The sequence below is a fragment of the Lactuca sativa genome, chromosome 2, assembly GCF_002870075.4.
Source record: "Lactuca sativa cultivar Salinas chromosome 2, Lsat_Salinas_v11, whole genome shotgun sequence".
In the NCBI taxonomy this organism is placed as follows: domain Eukaryota; kingdom Viridiplantae; phylum Streptophyta; class Magnoliopsida; order Asterales; family Asteraceae; genus Lactuca; species Lactuca sativa.
The window spans coordinates 184870109-184891381 of record NC_056624.2 but is presented as its reverse complement, the minus strand read 5'-3'; the positions used below and the strand labels follow the sequence as shown (position 1 = coordinate 184891381).

Sequence of the window (21273 nt, the reverse complement as noted above, 5' to 3'; positions counted from 1 at the left end):
ACGACTCACCACAAGTGAGTTCATACCCCTTGAATCAACCTTTGAAATGATTTTAAGTGTTTTAAATACTTTATGGGGGGAATACAAGTCAAATACTTATAAGTTATTACTTCAATCACATGTGATTGTGTTTAATCACATGTGATTAATAACTAGGAAAACAACGATTTTCACACTGTTCAAACTGTTTATCAAAATGCCTTACTTTGAAATGTTTTACAAACTGTTTTACTATCCAAACTTACTTATAGATTGTGATTCAATCAAATGCTTCTTTTACTTAAACTGTTTTATCAACTTATGCTTTCAAAATGATTTATAGATCGACATCAAATCAATCTTCTCTTGAAATTATATTTATGCTTCAAAATGTTTTATGAAAACTTATTTATGCTTTATATATACAATTGCATGCCCATATATGTATAGATATATAAATAATGTTCAAAAGGCTTAGGAATGCCATCCGCCCTATTTCCTTTTCCTCGATTTGGATGTGGTCTGGTGGGATTTCGGGTGACCATCCGAAGGTCATTTCCATATTACTTATATATCATATATACATGTATAGACATAAAAGTACTTCCATATTCATATTCATCAGTACATCATTAGCTGGTTACCATCGGGGTAACGCAGGACAATACATATACAGATATACTAGAAACAATACATATACAGATATACTAGAAACAATACATATACAAATATACTAGAAACAATACATATACAGATATACGAGAAACAATACATATACAGATATACGAGAAACAATACATATACAGATATACGAGAAACAATACATATACATAAATACGTAATAATTGTGATCCACTGTATCGGGCATGCCTTAAATGTCATGGCCCGAGTTGTAGCCATAATTCTCTTGGAGGGAGAGCGTGAGTTTGCGTATAGATCTATACTGGATTGACTATCCTACACCTTGCTGCTAGCTACAGCCGGACCTACAGGTCTGCGGGTGCCAAACGTCATTTCTTTTATTACGACCATTCATTATGTCGTTGTTACCAGTCGATAGCATGGTGCAATTTATCACATTATGCCTTAATATAAATCCGGTTTAAGGTAGTAGTATTTAGTACAGCAGTAGTCTTATTATACAAAGCTACAGTACTACAATGATTTACCCATTACATATTTTAGTGATAATCTCACTTAAGCATTAGTGTACAAACTATATTTTTAACAAATGATAGTTATACTTGGGTAATTACACACTTTTACAACAGACAAGTTTACAAAACAGTTTAGCATTGGTAGAAGGTTACTTTTATAGAAAATATAGGATTTTCTGAGAGATTCAAACTTTTACAAACACTTTCAAACATTTGCTTACATTTTTACAAACTTATACATTGAGACAGGTTCAAACGTTTTTACAAGAAACATTGACACTAAAATACTTATGAACTCACCAGCTTAATGCTGATAAACTCTTTCAAAATAATTTGTATTCTCAGGTCATCAGTAGACAGGTACAGAGGCCAGCTTTTGAGAAGATGGAGTGCATTCAAGACTCATCTCATATTATTTTGTGTTTCATTATTTTTGGTGTCTATAACTGTACAGAACACACTTGTATTAAAATTATATATTTAATGCAATGGATGATGTTGTTTGCTTATTTACATTTACTGTGTTGTGATACTATACATGACGTCCTCCGCCCCAGAACGTTTCTGCCGTTCTTGGTTTTGGGGTGTGACAAAATGAGCCCAAACATGGAATATAACAACTAACTTCCATGGAAATGAACAAAACTCATGCATGGTCACAAAAGGATCGTATAGATCGAAACTTTACTACTTATAGGACTCTTACATCACTAAGGCCTAAGGGTGACAACCCTAGGCCTAAAAACAAATTTGATTCATAAAGATCCATTATTGGGACTAAAATGGTCCAAAACATCACTACATTAGATATAAACATACCTGAGGAAAGTTGTGAACTTTATACCTTCAAGGAGTCCTAAATGATGATGCTATCCTGGATCTATAAGCTCAAGATACTCAAGTTCCCCTTCACTAGCTTCTCCTTTCTTCTTTCAAGCTTCTAAGCTCCAAAACAAGCTTCACAAGCCAAACACACACAAGAATGAGAAAAGAGAGGCTATCTAAGGTTTTTGAGGTTTAGGGGTTGGTAAGGAGGCTAGGGTTTGAGTCATAATGTTGTATTTATATGACTTAAACCTTAAAAATTAGGGTTTGGAGTATGCTTGCGTACGCACCTCCGCCTCCCTCCCCCCGCATCGAATGAAGCTCTACCCCCCGCGTACACCAAGCTTACGCCCATCGTACGTCTTCGGGTAGCCCAATCCTATCAGCCCACTTGCTTAAGCCCACTCAATAATCCATTACTTATTCCATGGTCTAAACAAATAAACTGTAATTTTTTAAAAATAAATATTACCTCAAATGACGTGTGTTACAGATGGTCATTAGGAGAAACTGACCAATTTATTTATTAGTTTCCTGCGATTTTTTTGTTAAAAATTATGGGACTAATTCGTTAACTTTTTTTAAAATATTGAAACATTTGTGTAGAAAACCTTAATAATAATAATATATAACTTAAAAAATCTTAAATGAATGTAATAAAAAGTTGAGAGAAGGATGCTTGAGGTTTCAAGGTAACATGATACAACAATGATAAGTTTTTTTGAATGAATTTATAAAAATAATTAAAATATTCAAATAATTACAAACATCGAAAAAAAAAAGTCAAAATAATATTTTCAAATTTAAAGACACAAAGTCACAAACCATTAAAGTTTCACTGTTTCAGGTTAAGGTGTAATTTGTTTGGATCGAATTTTGAAAAAAAAAAAAAAAAAAAAAAAAACCATAAAAACCAAAATTCTGAATTATCAAGTTATTTTCTCAAAGTTGGACTTGGGAGTGCCTGGCGGGATTTTGGTCTCTAAAAAGATCGTGGAACAAAAACTTGAAAATAGGCGCCTCGTTTCAACCCCTCGGCGGCAGCTATCCCGCTATTTTTCACCCCCCAAAAACAGCTGATGCCACACCCTAAACCCCAATATATTTAAACTGCCCTAATTTTCTATCTCCTCTTCAAATCACATCACTATCATTACCTGCAGAAATTTACAGTAGGAGCTATAGCAAGATGGAAGAAGCTCAGAGGCTGCTCAATCCATGGGTGCTTCATCTCCAAAAACTCGGCCTCGAGCTCAAATGCCCCCTTTGGTCCGTTTCATTTCCGTATACCTTAGTTAGACCGATGTCTCTTTGAGCTACGGAATGCTGATTTTTGTTATTGCAATGTCTGTGACTGTTGTTTTTGCAGCCTTCAGTTGTTTAATCGACCGGTGTTATTACCTTGCAATCACATTTTCTGCAAGTAAGTTTACATTCTTTTTATTTTAGCACTTGTTCTCCTAACTTAAAGGACAAGACTACTAATTTCTTTGGCTCATCGTCGTTTTGAAAACAGTCTGTGTATGCCGAAAGCAGTGGAAACTGGGTCTGAGTGTCCATCTTGTAAACATCAGTATATCGATCGAGGTATGTAGGGAAAAAGGAAAACTTGGTTTGTCACGTGCCTATTTCTGTTTTCTTCTTTTTTCCGTTTTAATTCCAAAACATGGACTGCATTGTTCTTAGGAAAAACCTTGTTGTTTATACACAAATCGAAAGCTGGATGGAGATTCTAAATGGACATCTCTCAAAATGCTTCATTAATACTGAACCGAATGCTGAATGTGCTAATTACTTTGATCTTTAAAAAGCAAATCACAAAAAGTCAGCGCATTTGTTAACATCAGGATGAAAAAATTTACTGCTTGTTTTCTGATTGGTTTAATATGTTTGTCCATCATCGTGCAGAGGTGAAGCCTGCGTCTTTCATGGAGAACATTGTAAACATCTATAGGGATATTGATCGTACCTTCAATGCAAATCTTTTTCGTCCTGTGCAATCTGGTAAGAAAAAAACCTAGTAATTTACTTATTTTCGTTCATTCTTGGATTGGATTTACCTGATTTTTTTCTTTCCTGCAGATGTTACTCGGGTATCAGCACAGTCCCCTGCTTCTGTTAAGATCGATGTTAACAGTGATTCAAGAAATGAGAATGTTGAGATAGTACAATCTGGGAATTCTAGCAATGGGCAATCTACAACTTCACAAACTGTTAAACCCACTTTATTAAACACTCCTGCTGAAGAATTGGCCACTAGGGTTTTTAAAAAATGTGTTACCCCAGAAAGTGGACAGAAACAAAAGTTCAACATCACTGTTGATGATAAACCAAGTCTTTCTGATTCAACGGGACAGGTGGCGACTGAGAAGCAAATGGAGACTGAAAGACATTCACCAAAAAGACCAGTTGAAAATGATTCTTATGGGACAAATCTTGAGTCAAACACTAGATCCACCTCAGGAGCTAAAAGTCAAACTATTGAAGTCAAAAGACAAAAGAAAACAAGTGATGGGCTAAATGACACATCTGTTGTTTTGGATTCGAAAAGAAGTCCTTGTGCCTTTTGTAATTCTTCTGAAGAAACAGATGTGAGCTCTCAAGCAAAACTATTCACTTTTTCTAAAAGAGATAAAATCAAAATCTTGAAAGGTAAAACTTATGTTATTTTTTTTATATATTTTGTGTAGGGGAGTGGACCATTGGTGTCTTATGCCCGAGGGAAGGAAGTAGTGGGTAATGTGGCTAACTTCTCTAAGGTTACACATGTTCATGAAAATTGTATTCAATGGTATGTCATTGACTTTTGAGTACTATAATCTCTACAATCTTCAACTAAATATTTTCAGTGGGAAGATTATGTACTTACATTTGATCTTTACAATTTCAGGGCTCCTAGGATTTACTTTAAGGATGGAATCATTCATAATTTAGAATCAGAAGTGGCAAGGGCTAGCAAACTGAAATGCTACAGCTGTGGTAAAAAAGGAGCTGTTCTTGGATGCTATATGAAGTCATGTAAAAAAACTTATCATGTGCCATGTGCATATTACAATTTTGAATGCAGATGGGATCAGGTAAGCTACCATTTATCCACATTTGGTTAAACTTGAATATCGTGTTATAAATTTTATCACAAGTTTTTTTAATTTATTCATTTTCTAGATTGCCTTTTTGATGCTTTGTCCAAATCATACACATATCAAATTTCCACATGAGAAGAAAATGAAGAAAAACACAGAAAAAGGGTATTAGTTTTATATTTTTATTGTTACTATGTTGTAACTACTCACATGGATATGTAGTATTCAGTATTCTCACTCCTTTTTATCTACTTTTTTTTTTATTCTGATTGCAGAATATCAACACATATGAATCCTTGCATGACACAAGTGAAAGCTAAACAGAATTTGGTATTTTGTGGTTCAGCTCTATCTCCAGAAGAAAAGGTTGGTATAAAAAGCTGTTTTATTTTTGCCAAAGATGTATTTTACTAATCTACAACTTTGAAAATGCAGTCATCTTTGATTGAATTTGCAAGAAGTAATGATTCAATAGTGTTGAGATACTGGAGACCTAATGTGACTCATGTCATTGCTGCCATAGATTCAAATGGCGCATGTACAAGAACATTGAAAGTCCTTATGGCCATTTTGAATGGGAAATGGATTGTTACAGTAGAATGTAAGGTTTCCAATCTTGACCATTTTACCCCTGGTGGTTGATGTTCTTGCTCTTGTGGTTTTATTGGTATCTTGTTATGTTTTCAGGGGTAAAAGCATGTGTGGAAGCTGGATGTCTTGTGAATGAAGAACCATATGAAGTCCATCTAGACACCCATGGATGTTCTGGTGGGCCCAAAGCTGGAAGGCTAAGAGTAAAAAATAATGTAAGACCACTTTTACAGTTTTACCCTTTTACATTCATGGTGTAAGGAGCTGAATATGATATCTTGTTGCAGGGTCCAAAGCTTTTCAACAACTTGAAGTTCTACTTTGTTGGGGATTTTGTAAAAGCTTTCAAGAGTGATCTTTTAAACTTGGTGGCAACTGCTGGTGGCACAGTGGTTGAGGCAAAGGATCAGTTATTGGCAGGTAGTAATGGTGGAGATGAAGATGTGAAGTGGGAATGTGTGGTTGTTTACAATGCTGACCTTTCAGATCACTCTGAGTTTGATAATGAGGATTCTGTTAAGTTTCAAAGAATAGCTGTAGCTCAAGACATTGCTCAAGAATCTTGTTCTCAAATTGTTGGGCATACTTGGATTTTGGAGTCAATTGCTGGATGCTGTTTATTGCCTTTTACAAAGGTCTAATTTAGTTTTTTTGAGGTGTTTAAAAGTCATTTGCATACATGTTTTGTGGCCTATGTTTTTTGGCCACTATTTATTGTGTAGCATAGACTAGAGTTAAAATTATAAAAAACCCAATTTTTTTAAAATTATGTTTGAGGTTTTTAACCCTTTGGTTTGTTGGATGAAATGAAGCAATAAAGGAATAAAATGAAAAAACAAAGGATTATGCTATTATCTTTCTTGCAACTTGTTTTGCCATTTGGTTGAACGGCTGATTATGTTTAGCTAGTTTGCCATTGAATGTTTTGTGCATTATATTTGAATGGACTCCATACTTCAAACTATAAATATTTCACAGATTAATCTAAGAGCATTGGTGTTTGATTCATTGTTTTAAGTAGGGTTTTGTTTCAGCTATGTTGAAGATTATTTATGTTGAAGATTATTAGTGATGGCTAGAAGGTCAAGACAGAGGCTCTTGTGGTGAGGAGCTAATCTTTTTAGTTGGCGGCCGATAGGGGTGTAAGTGAGCCGAGCTACTCGTGAGCTACTCGGAATCGACTCGTTAAAAATTCGACTCGAACTCGATTTAAACGAGCCTGAGCCGAGCCTGAGCTTTATTCGGGGCTCATTTATTAAACGAGCTCGAGCCCGAGCTTTTAAACCGAGCTCGACTAGGGCTCGCGAGCTTAAACGAGCCTATATAAATTATAATATAAATATATTTTTCACTCCTTATATTATATATTTATATTATTAATAATATGTTTCCTTAATTTCTTTAATCTTTATATGAATTGAAAGCAAACCAACCGCCTTTGCCGACATTCCCCTTACTCCACACACGCATACGGCATATACCCTACGACTACGAGTCTACGACGGTCGAACATGCCATTACCCATTTACCATCTAGGGCGACGATAATTAATCCATGATTTCCAATTGACGATCGATTGTAAGTACGTAACAATTGATTTCCGAATCCAGTGGATGTATCAATTGACTGATTGAGTATACGACGGTCTACGGTCGACGTTGCCCTCCCGAATCCATCTCGTTCTCAACAGACAACACTCAACAGCCAAGAGGTATTAATAATATTTCATTCCATCGCAGTTTATATTGAATCAATTGGTATCAGTAATGTGATTGAATGAATCGATTGTAAGCACTAAGCAAATAACCTGTTTGTCAATTTTTGTAATTAAAATCGGCACTCCTCAAATCAAAAGGTACCTGTTTGTAAGCAGTTTATATTAAAATCGGCACTCCTCAAATTGATTGGTATTAGTAAAATCGGCACTCCATTGATTGGTATTAGTAAAATCGGCACTCCACAAATTGATTGGTATCAGTAATGTAATTAAAATTGGCACTCCTCAAAAGTTCATATACTTAGTTTTCTTTTCTTTTCTTAACTGTAAGATGCTCATATAATCATATTAATTCACTTGTTTGGAAATTGCAACGTGATCACATGTTGGATGTTTTCAATTCACATTTTTGACCCTAATGTTTGACCAAATGCTAGAAAATGACACACATATTTTTCAAATCACATTGAGTTATTTACTTTTGCATAAATATTATGTGTACTTGTTGGTGTTCATGGTGTTCCAGTGAGTTGTTTATTGTTGCATAAATATTATTTCAAATTGATGCATCTATGATTTGTATTGTTTTCTTATGAAGATTCAATGGATGATGGAGGGTCTACAACAAACCTATTAAGTCCAAACAAAGGAATGGGGGTTGTAACAGGTGTTGGGATTGATAATCCGTCATCACAATCAGTACATGGTATGGATCACACAACCACTCCAAATGAAGAAACAACTAGTCAAATCCCTAATGAAAATGAAAGTGTGAGAGAAAAAAATAACGAAACCGATGAAGATGAAGTACAATTAACGAGAAAACGGAAAAAAACATCAAAAGTATGGGACGACTTTGTTGTAGTTACACTCCGGGATGGTAAGAAAAAAGCCGAATGCAAACACTGTAAGTCAAGGTTGGCTATTACCGGTTCAGGTCCTACATCATCATATAAAAGACACCTAAACAGCTGCATCCCCCATAAACAATCGCTAAAAAACCAACAAATACTAAATTTTCAACCTAGTGGGTGTGATGTGGATTTTGTGCCACCATTGATCGGACCGGATACAAAATATGATGAAAACAAGATGAAGGAGGCCATAGCTAATTGGATACTAAGTACTGAGCAACCGTTTGCTACTGTGGAAGATGTAATGTTTGTGAAAATGATGAAGACAACTACTCCATTGTTTGAGAAATTAAGCAGAGTTACAATTACGTCAGACTGTTTTAAGGTATACGAGCATGAGAAGAAAAGGTTGAAAGCCCTTACAAAAGCTGCCTCTAAAATCAGTTTAACAACTGATTGTTGGAAGTCCTCGCATCAGAAAATTGAGTATATGGTTATTACTGCACATTTTGTAGATCATAATTGGAGGTTTAACAACTTGCTCAATTTTAATATTTAATTATTTATCTTTTTCTTTCTATCATATTTTAATTATATCTCAACGTTTTTCTACAGATTACAGAAACGTGTATTAAGTTTTGTACATGTTCCTCCTCCTCGTACTGCGGTTGATATTGCCGATGGTATTTACAAGTGTTTGCAAGAGTGGGAAATTAAAGATAAGATTTTCACCATCTCAGTTGACAACGCAGCTTATAATGACAAAGCTTTAAGAAGATTGAAAGAAACTTTTTCGCGTGTAAGAAAACTTTCATGTGGTGGTAGATTGTTTCATATACGATGTTGCGCACACATATTGAATCTTCTAGTGACAGATGGTCTTGCAATAATTGATCATATCATCGGTGATGTTCGTGAGGGTATAAAGTATATTAACAATTCGGAGGGTAGACGTCTAAATTTTTCAAAGGTTGCACATCAAATGCAAATACGTGATCGGAAGTTAATGCTTGATGTTCCAACACGATGGAATTCAACCTATGATATGTTGTGCATGGCTTTAAAGTTCAAAGATGCTTTCCCAAGGTATACTCAAATATACCTTAAAGTTTTTAACACATGTTCATATTCACTAACACTTTAATTGTGGTTTTCTCAGGTATGCAGAGTATGAACCACATTTTCATCACTTGCCAACTGACGAAGATTGGGAAAATGTTCAAAGCGTATGTGAAATTTTGAAGGTTTTTAAGGTTTGTGTTTAATATGCATAATATTTTATTAATAAATGATTTTCTTTGTTGACTAAATCCAACGATTATGCTTAGGTGTGCACGAATATCATCTCGGGCAGTGATTATCCTACTGCTAATTTATATCTAATTGAAGTGTTTAGAGTGAAGCAAACTCTTGATAAAGGTTCATTATCTACAAACGATTTTATTCGTGATATGGTGAAGAAAATGAAGGAAAAGTTTGACAAGTATTGGGGTGAGTGTCACCTTGTAATGGCAATAGCTTCTGTGTTAGATCCACGGTTCAAGATGAAGTTGGTTGAATTTTGCTTTCCAACACTTTATCAAAATTCAGACGAGAACATTAAAGAAGTGAAGAATGCACTTTATGAAATGTATTCGGAGTATTTAGAGATGCATGACACATTAGTTAGGGAATCTGCAACACATGGAAGCGAACATGAAAGAAATGTTTTAGGGTTGAATGAAGGTACATCACTTGGATCTGGATGGGAGGCATTTGGAGAGTTCATAAAGACTGCAGATTTGGAGAGACCAGAAAAGTCAGAGCTTGATATGTATTTAGAAGAAGGTGTTTATAGGGAGAAAGGACAAACAGGAATGGAATCATTTAATGCTTTAGAGTGGTGGAATGTGCACAAGTTAAAGTACCGTGTTTTATCATTGATGGCTAGAGATGTACTTGCAATCCCAATTTCTACGGTTGCATCTGAAGCAACTTTTAGTGCCGGCGGTAGAGTTATTGATCCATATCGAGCTTCATTGGGGTCCGACACGGTACAAATGTTGATTTGCGGAGGAGATTGGATTAGGCAAGTTCATGGAGTCAAGAAAAAATTAAAGGTATATTTGAAAAAAAAATCAAAACCACATTATAATTGTTATTTTAATAGTTTAAATTATTAATTGTCAACCTTTTTATTTTGTAGAAGGAGGAGTTTCCTATTGAGGTTTTACTGCCTGAGGTGAACACAAAATAATTGAAGGTAATTAGATGTGTTAAACAACAAATTCTTAATCTGAAAAATATTTCAAAAAATGATTCCTTTGTACATTTTGCAGGTTTTGTGTATCTGAGGAGTGAAGTTGCATAAAGGAAGATTTTTCTATTTCTAGTCGTTCAATAATTAGGAGTTTAACTACTATTTTTGTAATTTGAGCTTTTACTCTTTATGTTCTTTTATTTGGTTATATTTTAGACATTAAATCAATGCAAATGGAGAATCTATGAATGTCTGTTTTGAAGTTAGAATTTGGATTATTCCCTTGAATATATGATAATAAATTAAACGAGCCCAAAAACCATAAACGAGCTCGAGTCGAGCCTAAGCTCATTTAGGCTCGCATGACAAACTAAACGAGCCGAGCCCGAGCCGAGCCCGAGTTTCTTATTTTTCCTACGAGCCGAGTACGAGCTTTGAAATTGGGCTCGAAACGAGCCGAGCTCGAGCTCGAGCCAACATACAATCAAACGAGCTCGAGCCGAGCTTGGGTATGTTCGGGCTCGGCTCGGCTCATTTACACCCCTAGCGGCCGAGGAGGCTTAGACAATGCCATCTGTCACTGATATGTATCTTTATTATGTCTTTATTGTTTTCATTGTTATAGAAGGTAGATACTATTACGTGGAGCGGTAGGTTTTGGAAACCTTAAGGAGGGAGACTTTATGCCAAGTTTTTCAAATTAGAATTATGGTTACTCAAGGTGCAATTTTTGGGGAACATTGTCGACCAGAAGGGTATATTGATCGAACCAGCCAAGATCGAAGCAGTGATGTGGTGGGAGGTTCCGAAGACACCATCCAAGGTTCGAAGTTTCCTTGGTTTGGTAGGTTATTACCTGAGATTCATTCATGATTTGTTCAAGATTGTTGTTCCTTTGACTTGATTGACAAAGAAGAATGTTATTTTTTGGTGGGGGCCTGAGCAATAGACAACATTCGAGACCCTGAGACAGAGATTATGTGAGGCTTTGATTCTGACCCTTCCTGAGGGTATAGATGACTTTGTGGTTTATTGCGATGCATCAATTTTGGGTATGGGCTCAGTGCTTATGTAGAGGGGCCATGTGATTGCTTATGCATTGAGACAGTTGAAGTCTCACAAGACGAATTACCCTACACATGATCTGGAGCTGGGGGATTGGGTTTTTGCCATCAAGATTTGCAGACATTATTTGTACGAGGTCAGATGCACTATTTACACAGATCACAAGAGTCCAAGGCATCTGATGGATCAACCGAACTTAAAACATGAGGCAACACATATGGTTAGACGTGGTGAAGGATTATGATTGTGAGATTTTGTACCATCATGAAAGGCCAATGTTGTGACCAATGCCTTGAGTCGCAAGGCAACAAGTGCACCCATTACAGATGTATGTTTGAGGATGGTTATTGTTTCACCATTGTTAGTCTTGATCAAGAAAGCACAAGTAGAGGGGTTAAAGAGGGAGAATTGGAAGGAAGAGAGAATTAGGGGTCTAATTTTATTATTTGTGAGGGACAGTCGTGGGTTATTGACTTAGTGCGACAGGGTATGGGTTCCGGTTGCTGGCGGGGTTAGGAAGATATTGTTGGAGGAAGTACACAAGTCCAAGTTTTGGATTCTTCCAGGGGCCATGAAGATGTACATGGATTTGAGGTTGAGCTACTGGTGACCCTGCATGAAGAGGGAGATAACATGTATGTTGAGAGGTGTCTGACTTGCCAGAAAGTCAAGGCCGAACATCAGAGACCCAACGACAAGATGCAACAGTTACCCATTCCCATGTGGAAGTGAGAATATATCACTATGGACTTTGTTACGAAGTTGCCGATGACGGTGTGCGGGGTGGATTCTATCTGGGTCATCGTTGACAGGTTGATCAAGAGCTCCCAATTCATTCCTAATTTAAAGAGAATTTTCGCCGAGAAGTTAGCTGACATCTATATCAGGGAGGTGGTTTCTCATCATGGGGTTCCAGTTTCAGTGGTCTCTGACCGTGATGTCTGTTTCACCTCCAGTTTTTGGAGAAAGTTTCATGAGGAGTTGGGTACTCAGTTGCATTTCAGGACAACATATCACCCCAAGACAGAGCGAGCGGACTATTAAGATGCTTGAGGATATGCTCAGGGCATGTGTGTTATATTTTGGCGGGATTTAGGACACTTATCTTCCATTGACCAAGTTTTCTTACAACAAAAATTATCATGCCAATACTGATCGACATCCCTTCGAGATGTTTTACGGGAGGAAGTGTCAGATCTGGGTTTGTTGGGGAGAGGTCGGACATCGACTTATGGGGAGTACTCAAGACTAATGAGTTGATACAACAAGTGCACAATCGATTGCAGACCATACAGGGTTGCCAGAAGAGTTATGCTGATCGGCGACGTTCGGACCTCGAGTTCCAGGTGGGAGACCTTATACTTCTGAAGGTGTCACATAGGAAGGGTGTCATCTATTGGATTTTATTTCAAAGTTAGTTTCATAAATTAGTAAAATGGCAAACGAAAGACTTGTGATTTTCGAAAATAACATAACAAGTTACACCGACTAAGGATCATCTTGCAAGTTGTAGAAAGATTAATCAAGCACCAAAGAAGAACATGAAGAAATAACAACCTTTGCAGTTCTTTGGGTCCTCTTGGGGGGCTTGGAAGTTGATGAAGAATGTAAAACCTTTGAGACACTAACAAGTTGCTAACTTGATTTAAGATGCTAGTCTTCTATAAAACTCTTAACCTCTTAAGCTTTATGTTCTTATCAAAATAAGGACTTAAAGAGAGAAAAGGAGATGCAAATAATCTTCAAATGGGATGAACAAATGGAGAGAGTATCCAACCTCTTTCCATGTTATGGTTTTAGCATGTATCATACAAGAAAGTGTAACACCATAAATTTCAAAACAATTTTTCACATTTTATACAAAACACAATTCATTCAATATTCATAAAAAGATCATTGTTTTTAAACTCGAATTAGTAGCATATAAAAATCCCAAGATCTCATAACATAAAAATCCCATGTGTGTACTGATCAGGCCGGCGCCTTCCTGCGATCCTCACCAGTGCCTGAAACAAATAACACCAAACACTGTAACACAAAGCTTAGTGAGTTCCCCAAAATACCACACATAACACATATTAGCCACTCGAGGCTATAACTCTGTGGGTCCGTGGACCCTACTCTGTGAACCCTCTGGTTCTAACTTTGTGAACCTTCCGGTTCCAACTCTATAAACATGCACAACATAAATCACATAGAAATAATGCAGTACAACACATAACATACATATAGCATACAAATACTCTGTCACATAACTCTGATTAGCTACTCAAGGTAAGGTATAGTGAGAAGACTCACCTTGCGTATCTCGGTAACTTGTAAATCCCTGAAATCACTAGTGCTCGATCTCCCGAGCTATAGTCCTCCTATAACACAATACATCTCTAATTAACACTTTCCCAACTAAGGTTGACTAACCCTATCAAGTCAACACCGGTCAACTCTGGTCAATGGTTAATGGTCAACTCAACTCGCCGAGTCTCTACGGGGACCCGATTCCTCTGAGTCCCTTCCGACTCACCGAGTCACTCACCCAACTCGGTTACTCAAACCCTGGTTCGAAATCATTGAACAACCCGCACCAACTCGTCGAGTCTGGAAATGGACTCGGCGAGTGCATTCCATGCACAACCCCAAACGACCTTCTAAGGTCAGATCTGCTCCACTAACTCATAGATCCAGTCCTTCCAAGCTTATTTATCACTTAAAGTTCATGTCTTGGCGCTCATAACACACCTAATGACTCGTAAATGGTGTTTTGACCTCAAGCACCAAGATCCAAACCAAAACCTCCTTGGATTCATAAAAAGCTTGGACAAAGGGACACTCTGGACCTCCAAGGGTCCAGATCCAGAACCTAACTCGCTTAAGGGACCAAGGAAGCACTAGATCTAGCCACAAAAGGGCTCAATAAGCCCTAAATCAACATGAACGCCACCTTAAGAGAAAATGGTTCGAAAATAGTACCTCAAACGTGATGTTCTGGACCTCAGATCTTCAGGAAGTTGATCCTCTTGTTTCCCCTTGGCTATAGCTTCCTTTCCATTGCTAGATAACACCTCCAAGGTCAACAATGGCTCCTTCTCTCACTCTAAACGCTCAAGCTCACTAGGGTTTCGCTCTGGGGACTGGTGAACACAAATGACGACCATAAGGCCCTTTAAATAGGCCCCAAACCCGAGAAATTAGGGTTTCATTAAACAGCGCAGACTCGCCGAGTCCACCAATGCGACTCGTCGAGTCCGGTCATTAATCCGGGTGAGAAATCGCGTCTCTACTCGGCGAGTCTACGCACCAACTCGCCGAGTTATTCCACAAAACTCAAAATAAAATGAATAAATATAATACCTGAAATTCCGGATGTTACAGAAAGTTTAAATCCTCACTTAATAAAGCTAATCCTTGGACCATAAGTCCTTAACACTTTAAGAACCCATGCACCTAAGCCTAAGTGTTCCCCATGCTTTAAGCCATACCATACTTTTTGAATAAACAAGTCAAAAGACCATCCTCCTTGTCTCTTAAAGGAGTTTCAGCCATAGGACACAAAAAGAAGACAAAACCTTCATATATATTATAAACCAAATTTATAAAATATAAAATTTAACTTCTTGGTAAAAGACAAAAGAATTTATCTAGTCCAAAATGTTGTACATGACTTATTAATTCATACCATAGGAATTATGTAACGTTACTTGCTAATGAAAATTATTATTTTCTTGATATAAATAATTTCCAATTTAATTATAAGAGTTTATTGAATACTTATTAAAACCAATTTCTAATAAATAATCAATTATATAAAGTTGTTAGTGTGACCCATTAGTATCATATGTTAATTTGAAATATCACTTTAATACGATTCTTGAGCATACTAGAACTTTCAATCTCCTACTTGCGCAAGATTCATATTAGACTGATATAGATAGTGGTTAACATCTAGCAACATTTCACTGCCCCCATCAACATACAACTTTGTGTCATTCTATTAACACCCAATTTCCAAAAATCTCAAAGATATAATTGGTGTATAAGGTAAGTATATCAGTTATCCCTTTGTCACAGACATCATGTTGAACATGAGATACATATCACAATCAATCTCATCTGGTATTCAACTTTTGGTAAGACGCCTTAGATGTTTAACTCTCAACACATAAAAGGAGCTAATCCTATCTTTACTACATAAACCTCTTGCATAGTTCACACCATATCGGAAAATGGATTTTATAACTTCTCGGTTAAGGACCAACATTTGACCATATCAAAGCACAACACTCCCTATACTTAGGTCCCACTATGTATCTTAGGTGTTAAGGATACAAAGATACTACCTTTTAATCAAGTATCACTCATGATAGCGATCCATGAAATGATCTTGATACGGGTCAGTTCAATACTGGTTCTTTGACATGTATCTATGAAATTTGGTTACAACTGCTTGCCTACTTTCATCCGGTGAGAGTTAAATAATCCAATTTATATTAGTCTTACTTCATAATTGCTCCCACAATTATAACCAACTATTAACTTTTAGAATAATAACGTTATTCATTGATTAAACATGTTAATGTAGAACAAAACAAGCATTGATTTTATGATCATATCCCGGTATATCAAAATGTTATATAATAGCTGTTGTCACAATGTTTCAATATCCAAATACTGAATCCAAATCAAAATCTCATTTCTAGAATAATAAAGTTTACAGCTAAAGTGTAACCATTCATACTTAGCTCAAAATAAGGACTTTATTAATGTGTCGACTAAACTTAATTTGTGTGAATTCTACGAATACTATCATCTCCATATCAGAATTTACTCTGGGTATAGATAAATATCTTGAAGAATATGATTAATGTTATTTCATGACATAGAGTCTCTTAGCTTGATTAAGTATACTCTCGAAGCCACAAAGATTTCTATGTGATTGGTGGTTGTCGAGGCCAACAAAATTAATAACCCTAAATCTTGCACACTAAAATAGTGTATAGCGGTAAAAGGGATCGTATCCACGGAGATTGGTTCAATTTTATAACTCTATGAAAATATCTTTGTAAAAATACTTGTAAAAGTAACAATAAATTAAAAATGGGGGGTTTGGTCTTTTGAAATACTTGAAATAAACTAGGATTAAACTAAGGTTTAACTAGACAATTTCAACAAAAACAAGAGTTTGATGTAAAATCAATAAGAGAAAGATGGTTGACTTAAGATTTCCTCATTTTGACTTTTTGATGAACATATCATTAGAATCCAATGGTAGAATACTTGTTTTAAATCCTTAATTTGGCTATAGTAATCCAAGAGGCTTGAGATTACCTAGACTTTTCTTAGTTTTTGAAATGGTTAGAGAAGCTCATAACAATTTCCTTAGTCAAAGTCACAATTTCTATTAAGCATGTAATTCGTGAAAGTCAACTAGCATTAAGAACTAAAAAGTCACCAAATCCAAAAGGAGTCAAATGCTTTCACTACCATGTTGGAGGAAATGTTTTCATGATTGTGTGAAGCAAAACTAACACAAAAATCATATGTTGCTTGCTATTTTGAGGATCTTTTACTTAATCAAGAAATTAGCCAACTATCACCACAATCACATTTAAACTCATGAATAAAAACATATAAGTAGTGATAATATGTTAAAACACAAAACATTCGATAAAGATTCAAGAACAAGTTTATGGATTCTTCAACATTCAACAACTAGTCAAAAGATTTCACCAAAGTCAACCAATTTTGGCTTAGCCTAACATGGCTAAACACAAGAAAACAAAGTTAGAAAAGATTGTACCAAACATTTAACAAGAATCAAGAGGTGAAAAGATGATGTTATTGAAGTGTTCTTGGCCTTCAAAAGTCTTCCAAACTCCACAGAAAATGCTCCAAAATTGGATGTCCAATATAATGCTAAAGTGGCACACCAACCTTCCGAATATAGAGCTCCAAACAAAATCCCGAAAATGCCCCTGCAGGAATCCACGTGGGCCGCATGGAAACCTTACGCGGTCCGTGTAAGATGACGGGGTTTTGGCCTTCTACAAGTGTTGGGCCTTCACAACTTAGCCTATTTGCCCAGCTTGAGCCCGATCAGTTCCTAGCCTATTTTTCTTCAAGATTTCTTCAGTTTGAGCCCAATTTGTCTTCTCCAAATCACTCATAGCTTCTGTAAACGTCCGATTATCAATCTCCGCACACTCGAAAATTCTCCTGCATCTTGCAAATTTAAAGTTCAATTCTTCCATGCATTCAAGTAATTGACAAGCCTACTCCATGATTCACCTCCATAGCCATCAAGCCCAAAATCCTTGTTGTCCTCCAAGTCCAATCGCCTCCCAAAGATTCCGCTCCGCTAGTCTCCAAAAATCTTCAATTATGCCTAGGAAACTAGAAAGTATCCGAAATGGTCATAAAATAACAAAAAGAAAATATGCATGGAAATTAACTAAAATGCGAATGAAATGTGCTAAAATAAATTATAAAAAAGAAGTAAATAAAATTTTGCAGAACAAGGAAATACCTTTGGTGAAGGTGCAGTGGGAACATCAGAGGGGATCCGAGTGGACATGGGAGCCGGAGGCAGAGATGCGCGAGCACTACCCAACGTTGTTTATTCCAGAGGACTTCGAGGGTGAAGTCTAGTTCAAGTGGGGGAGAATTGTAACGCCCCGATTCTCAGGTATGGATCTAAATAAATAATTTCTTTAGTTTTAAGTCATACTCTACGAGTTAAGGCTTCCCTACTCGTCGAGTAGCAGCGAAGTGGGATCGCGAATTTAGTGACCTACTCGCCGAGTCCACAAAGGGACTCGACGAGTAGGAGCTGGCAGATGAAACCTTAAATTTCGGGGCATTTCACCCTATTTAAAGGATCATTGGCCATCCCCTAGCCTCCCCTTCACTGCCTCTTGTCCTTCTAAAGCCCTAATCGTGTGTGAGCTCATCTTGTGCATTCTTAAGCTTGAAGGAGGATTTTCTTAGAGAGAAAAGAGCTTGGAGATCAAGCATTCAGAAGCAAGGAGCTTGAAGGACCTAAGATCTATTATAGTTAGCATCTTCTGGAAGGTATAAATCGTTACCCTAACCTCATTCATTATATTGGGCAACTTCTAGGGTTTTCATATTATGTTTGGAAGCTACTCTTCTTTGCAATCTCATATCTGAAGTTGTAACTTCAGAACTGAGCTCCTTTGGGCTTCTTAGTACATAAAGTTTCTAGCTTGTGCAAGGATGAGACTCTCCCAAGGTGTAAAACTCCATTGGAAGCTTAGATTGGTCATTTAAAGCCTTTAGAACCTTGCATGTGCGTAAAGTTTGCAACTTTACGTGATAAACATGCCTTAGAAGCTTGGATCTGTAATTTAGAGCCTTGCCATGGCTTAAAAAGCGTCTGCATGGATGGAGGTCTGCGAGGACTCGACGAGTTGGATGAACAACTCGGCGAGCCCGATGAATTTGGCCGTGAACTCGACGAGTTGATGAACAAATCGACGAGTCCGTTGAAGTTTGCCTTGAACTCGAGGAGTCGTTAGTAAACTCACGCGAGTCGACTAAGGTTCCCCCGATTCTTGGACACATATGAGCTCGGCGAGTTAAAGGAGAACTCGACGAGCCAGTCAAGGATTTCACGACTTCTCGAGTTCAGGAAGGACTCGACGAGCTGGTGAACTGCACTCGATGAGTCGAGTCAACATGGATGTTGACTTTGACTGTGGGCGTTGACTTTGACCAAGAGTTGACCAGATGACTTCTGAGGGTATTCTGATAATTTGGAAACTTATGAAAAAGGGTCTTTATGGCATTTATAGGTAGTGAAGTTCGTGTTGGTGATTCGGGAGTTGAAGCTTTCTAGTTTCTGACGTTAGTTGTGAGGTGAGTTATCCTCACTATACTAAGGGGTCTAAGGCACCAAGGCCAGCCCATTGGATTTGATATCCTAGTAGTTATTGATATGTTGAGTTTGAGTTAGTGATGTATGCCAGTTGATATGCTAGTCGGGTAGACCTGTAGGAATACCTGTGATACTGTATGATTATATGTATGTGCATTAGTTATGATACATGTCGACATGTTATGTGGGATGGGTTGAGGTTGTACTGCTCCGTGCGGTAGCCAACAAACCCTAGAGTATTCCAGATATGAGCTGAGGGCACTGTAGGCATTCTAGACTCGTACTTAGGACTCGGGAGCATTCCAGATACGAGCTGAGGGCCCGGTAGGCATTCCAGACTCTTACTGAGGGCTTGATGGCATTCCAGATACGAGCTGAGGGCCTGTTAGGCATTCCGGACTCGTACTGAGGCCCCAGGGGTAGTCCAACTTGTGAAGATGTGGACCCAGTACATGCTGTTCTGTTTTGATTGATATGATATGTTAATGTTGATATTGCTATGTGGACTGTATGTGTATCGGTATTTTGGGGGTAACTCACTAAGCTTTTGGGCTTACAGTTTCAGTTTATTGTTTTAGGTACATCAGGGGGTCGAGGCAAGGCCAAGGCTTGATTGTACAGCTCCTCCTATTATGTTTATGTTTATGGGAAAAGACTCTGATAATCAATATTTTGAAAACAAACTTGTAATGTTTTGATGAACTTGACATGTTTTAAAAAGTTTAAATTGGTTTGAAATTTTGGATGTTACATGGGAATAATGGCTTAACAGGGGAGTACGCTTAGTGTACAGCTGGGTACGCCCCGCGTACTCAATTTGTAGGCTTTGCGATTTTAGGCTTCAAGTTTGGGCCACCTTTTTGGGCTTGGATGCTTGGGCTATCTGAGTGTTGATGTTAAAGGCTAAGTGAAGGATTGGACTTTAGGATAAGGCCCAGGTAGGATTTGGGCCCAATTTGGAAAATTAGGCCAATTATGGGCCTTGGATGGTTATTTAGGGATTGGGCCTTTGGATTAAGATTTGGGCCTGGGTCTTAGCCCAACTAAGGAAAGGGCAAAGTGGCCATTTACCCTAATAATGGACTATCAGCTTAGATTGTAATCCAAGTATTAATTGGATGATTATTATGTTGTGATAGTGCATGGATTTTAGTGAGCCAATAGTCAGAGACGTTCAATGGGATTCAACTGTGTGAGGTGAGTTTTCCTCACTGTACTTACAGGTCAAAGGCACCAAGGCCGACCCTTTGGATTTGATATCCTGTTATGTATGATTTTGCGATATAGTGATCTGTTAGATCGATATCCTGGTATATAGGATAATGGTATTCTTAGTGATCTATAGATATGTTTGACTGACTGTAGACTGTTATATGATTATCTGTTATATGTGCACATGTTTGGTCGGTGGCTAAGGCTTCACTACTTTTTGTGTAAGCCAAAGGGCATTCCAACCCGATGGTTGGATGGGCTCGAGGGTATTCCATCCCGAGGATGATTGGACCCATAGAACGTTGGCATTCCAACCCGATGGTTGAGGGGCCTGGGGTATTTGAACCCGACGGTTGATTGGACCCAAAGTATGTTGTTTTAGTTTATGTGTTATTTGTATGTTTGTTGGTACTTTGGGGGAAACTCACTATGCTTTGGGCTTACAGTTTTGGGTTATGTTTCAAGTACCTCCGATGATCACGGGAAGGCAAATGCGTGATCGTGCACCTCCTCATGTTTTGTTTTATGATCTTTGGGAAAACTCTGATAATAAATATGTTTTGGAAACAATTTTGTAATCAATGTTGGTTTGTGGAATTATTTTAAAAGTTTAAAATTTTCATGAATTTTATGGATGTTACAACCATTTTGCAACGTCTT

At 37.3% G+C, this 21273-nt stretch overlaps 2 protein-coding genes across 2 annotated transcripts; both read left to right on the top strand.

The window, feature by feature from the left end:
- The first annotated feature begins 2921 nt into the window (after positions 1-2921).
- Positions 2922-6486, top strand: LOC111891932 (BRCA1-associated RING domain protein 1). Its single transcript, XM_023888003.3, has 12 exons — positions 2922-3230; positions 3331-3384; positions 3478-3548; positions 3870-3965; positions 4044-4552; positions 4652-4752; positions 4852-5038; positions 5127-5209; positions 5320-5410; positions 5480-5645; positions 5732-5850; positions 5923-6486. Exons 1-12 carry the CDS (start codon positions 3151-3153, stop codon positions 6274-6276), a joined length of 1911 nt encoding a protein of 636 aa, XP_023743771.1. The 5' UTR covers positions 2922-3150; the 3' UTR covers positions 6277-6486.
- Positions 6487-7955: 1469 nt separating this feature from the next.
- Positions 7956-10539, top strand: LOC111891914 (zinc finger BED domain-containing protein RICESLEEPER 2-like). The gene is made up of 6 exons (XM_052769008.1): positions 7956-8734; positions 8822-9292; positions 9366-9459; positions 9535-10305; positions 10392-10427; positions 10525-10539. Exons 1-6 carry the CDS (start codon positions 7956-7958, stop codon positions 10537-10539), a joined length of 2166 nt encoding a protein of 721 aa, XP_052624968.1.
- The last annotated feature ends 10734 nt before the right edge of the window (positions 10540-21273 follow it).

Bases quoted from the DNA above. Each gene is read 5' to 3' on its own strand.
- LOC111891932 (XM_023888003.3), top strand. From the start codon at position 3,151: ATGGAAGAAGCTCAGAGGCTGCTCAATCCATGGGTGCTTCATCTCCAA. The intron at 5,210-5,319 runs GTATTAGTTTTA...TTCTGATTGCAG, and splicing joins AAGAAAAACACAGAAAAAGG to AATATCAACACATATGAATC. The intron at 5,851-5,922 runs GTAAGACCACTT...ATCTTGTTGCAG, and splicing joins GGCTAAGAGTAAAAAATAAT to GGTCCAAAGCTTTTCAACAA.
- LOC111891914 (XM_052769008.1), top strand. From the start codon at position 7,956: ATGGATGATGGAGGGTCTACAACAAACCTATTAAGTCCAAACAAAGGA. The intron at 9,293-9,365 runs GTATACTCAAAT...TGGTTTTCTCAG, and splicing joins TTCAAAGATGCTTTCCCAAG to GTATGCAGAGTATGAACCAC. The intron at 9,460-9,534 runs GTTTGTGTTTAA...GATTATGCTTAG, and splicing joins AAATTTTGAAGGTTTTTAAG to GTGTGCACGAATATCATCTC.